General features: G+C 33.4%; 1 protein-coding gene across 1 annotated transcript; it reads left to right on the top strand.

The window, feature by feature from the left end:
- Positions 1-340: 340 nt before the first annotated feature.
- LOC145116398 (F-box/LRR-repeat protein At3g26922-like) lies at positions 341-2,237 on the top strand. The gene is made up of 3 exons (XM_079052742.1): positions 341-1,349; positions 1,414-1,560; positions 1,829-2,237. The coding sequence occupies exons 1-3, from the start codon at positions 438-440 to the stop codon at positions 2,063-2,065; spliced, it is 1,296 nt and encodes a 431-aa protein (XP_078908868.1). The 5' UTR covers positions 341-437; the 3' UTR covers positions 2,066-2,237.
- The last annotated feature ends 1,380 nt before the right edge of the window (positions 2,238-3,617 follow it).

The following is a 3,617-nucleotide window of genomic DNA, read 5'->3' as shown; positions in this document are numbered from 1 at the left end:
AGAAGAGGGTGAACATGAAGGGGAGGACGGAGGGTGTAGGTTGGATTGGAGGAGGAGGTGAATCTACTTATCTAATTATGTTTTAATAATAATAATAATAATAATAATTTAAACTAATTTAATATATAAAAAATAGTATTAAGAACAAAACAATCTTTTTAAGAGTAGTAGGAACCAAATACGTAATAAAACCAAATAATAGGTACCGTACAAATAAAAAAAAAATTAGGGACCAACCACGCAAATTTATCAAACCGTAAGGACCATTGGTATAAGATTAATTTTGGGCGCGATAATAGTACGCCTTTGGCGCGAAAACAGAACGTCGTTCCAACTTTATGTAAGGTATGTAGAAGCTACGAGCGACCCAAGAGAGAAATCAAATAAAACCTTGGTGATTTGAGATCCGTAATTTTTCTATTCACATCTCCAAAATCATGAAGAAATCCAAGGCACCAAAGGCATCAAAATGCGAAGACGGTGTCGATTTGATCAGTAACATGTCGGATTCTATTCTTCTATTGATTCTTTCCCATCTTTCCTTTACAGAAGAAGTGATTCGAACCAGCATTTTGTCCAGACGATGGAGGAATCTGTGGACTGCGATTCCATCTTTAAACTTATTTTACCGATTTGACAGAGAAGACAAATTAAAAAAAGACGGATTCAAAGAGTTTGTGTACTGGGTTTTAGCAAACAGATCCGTCGATCTGGATTGTCTTTATTTGGGTTGTTTTGATAACTACACTATGTCGACAGTAGGGCGGTGGATTCACATGGCTGTTAAAAGAAACGTCAAACAACTTCAATTAATGTTTTCCCCTGAGGAGGAAAATGAAGATGTCGAGATGCCGAATTGTCTTGTGACATGCAGCTCCTTGGAGGTATTAGGGTTGAATTTGAGATTTCATTGTTTACAGATGCCTAATGTTATGGGGTTCCCGGCACTTAGGGTTCTACGTTTGACCTATGTTGACTTTTTGGAAGACTGCGATTTGGTAAAAGGTTTTCTTGAAAGCTTCCCATTGCTTGAGAATCTGACTTTGTTAGAATGCGTGCTATGCGGACTTGATCTTCTTTGTATTTCATCTCAGAAGCTCAGGAAGCTTCGGATTGTTAACATGGAATTTATGGATGATGGCCGGAGTGGCGGAGTTAAGATTTCCTGCCCAAAACTGGTGGATTTGGATTTAACAGGTCTTGTAGCAAATAGTTATTTCTTTGAATGTCTCGGCTCTTTAAATAAAGCAGAGATTGAGCCTAAATTGACGGGGAACATCAAATCTGTGCTGTTTCCTGGAATTTCTCATGTGGAACATTTGTGGATCGACCTTTACTTCTTTAGTCAGGTATATACTTATATACTTTATGCAAAATTCTTCAAATGAATCTTACTTGCTTTCATTATGATAGTGCGTTTATGCTGCACATGATCCGGCTCTACCTAATCTGAAGACTTTGGCGCTAACCGCAACAATTGATGCCTTCACCATGGATGAACTCATTCGAATTCTCAAATATTATCCCAAAGTAGAGTCTCTTATGTTGATGGTTAGAGAGGTATTCTCATATGATCCAATGGTATTTTTTTGTCCACCTCTATATAGGGACTTGCACATAAAACATCTCACATGGTCTTTACACATAATTTTCATGAACCCTAGACACAGTCTTAAAAGGATTTAAAGTGGGGACCTTCACATTATCCTATTATATAAAAAAAAAAACACAATTGAGCCAATGATTAGTTTTTTCAAGAATTAAAAACATTTGTTCAAATTTCCGCACCTCACATGAAAAGCTTATGATTTTCTTTGATATGATCTAGAGATTTGATGGGCCGGAAGAGTGGGAGTTGCATGAAGGTGATATAAGGAGAAAGATGACTCCAGATGTGAAAAGGGTTGAGTTTTTTGAATTTAAGGGAGAAAAGCCGAAACTCGATTTAGATTGGCATGAAGTCACATTTATGGAAATGGTTTTTAGTTGGGGTACCAAAGCCAAGTACTTTTTGTATAAGATTATAAAGGCAAATGTCAAAGTGATTACTCTTGTGAAGGACTGATGTTACAAGCTTTCTGGTAAACCACAAGTAGAACCTACCTATTCATGTAATGGGGTAACTAGACTTCTTGGTTGGATTTGAATTTTTTGCTTATGGTTCTTCAGTTTCATCTGTAACTAGATAATACTTGTTTGGCTCTACAGTTTTGTTCATCTTCTGCTTTAAAAGTTACAACGATTATGTAACTGCTGTAGTCCAGATCACAGAAACAAGATTGGGTTACTTTAATTAGATTAAAGGTAATCAAAAAGATTACGGTTCTGTCTTTTAAAAGGACAGGCTCTCCTAGATGAGTTCAACCAAACCAAATTAGTAAACGTCTAAGAACCCCCCCCCCCCCCCCCCCAAAAAAAAAAAAAATACACATAAACTACGTATACCTTCTAGTAACCGACTTTACCACCTAAAGACAGAAATAATCGACTAAACTATGCAAAGACATAAATGCCCTTAAATTATTACAATGGAAATAAAACCTAGGGTTAATAGGAAAACGAAAGGCAAAGCTGCAAGTGAAGGCTACATATTATGTTTTCCTTCTCTAATTGGTAAGCCCCAAATAGCAATGAACTTGTTTTCTTCAATGAAAAAGGTTGGAATTAAAAACCTAGAATGATGTTCTTCTATACTTAACAAGTATGTATGAAATAGCATTGTACTTTATTAAATAACATTGAACTTGAGAAAACTCATGTTTTCAATTTTTATAGCTTTTGGACTACTCATCATATTTCCTGGATTTTAACATCAAAAACAACATTACACTTTCTTAAAAATCTCTTAAATAGTCTTCGACTTTTTGGAAAACTTAGATTTGCGCTTTTTTGACATTTTCTAGAATACTCTTTTTATTTGATGGAGCTTAACTTGAAAAAAAAAACATTCTAAGTCTTTCAAAAATATGTCTGAAATAACACTATACTTTACTAAATAGTAAATACCATTGAAATTTGAAAAACATCACAAGACAACTCTGATTACATTAAACCAACATTGATTACATTGCATCTTAATACAACAAAAAGGCACTATAAAATTTTCAAAAAGAACAACTACTAGAAGTAATAACCTCCAGTATAATCTCCCATTTATTCGTTTCTATCACAGACAAGAAAAGGCACTAAAAACTTCCACTTAATCTTCCAAAAAATACTGAAAGATCTTTGTGCACAAGAGTCATTATAAAATGATATTGCTAAGGACATATGATCTTATAAGGTCATACATTATAGCAAATTACTACTAATTGATTATTTGTTATAGTAATTTAATTATTATTAAATATTATAAACACTTGTATCTAATTGGAAAAATATTATTTTATGAAAATAATATTTTACTATTTAATTGAGAATTATTGTTTCTAAGAAATAATAATAAAGAGAACAAAAATAGTTATATTCATAAGGTATGAATATATATGTTATGTACAAATTAAATGAGCACTTTAAGTAACTATCTAGTTTGCACTTGTAAATATTTAGTTGGAATAATGAAATGATAGACAAACTTAGTTTTGACTTTGATGTCAAAACCATAAGTATGAAGAAGC

The sequence above is a fragment of the Lactuca virosa genome, chromosome 5 (assembly GCF_052849685.1).
Source record: "Lactuca virosa cultivar CGN04683 chromosome 5, Lactuca_virosa_CGN04683_v6, whole genome shotgun sequence".
In the NCBI taxonomy this organism is placed as follows: Eukaryota; Viridiplantae; Streptophyta; class Magnoliopsida; order Asterales; family Asteraceae; genus Lactuca; species Lactuca virosa.
This window is presented reverse-complemented; position numbering and strand designations above follow the sequence as displayed.

Coding starts and splice junctions, on each gene's coding strand:
- LOC145116398 (XM_079052742.1), top strand. CDS start 438: ATGAAGAAATCCAAGGCACCAAAGGCATCAAAATGCGAAGACGGTGTC. Junction 1,350..1,413: donor ACCTTTACTTCTTTAGTCAG/GTATATACTTAT, acceptor TCATTATGATAG/TGCGTTTATGCTGCACATGA. Junction 1,561..1,828: donor TTATGTTGATGGTTAGAGAG/GTATTCTCATAT, acceptor GATATGATCTAG/AGATTTGATGGGCCGGAAGA.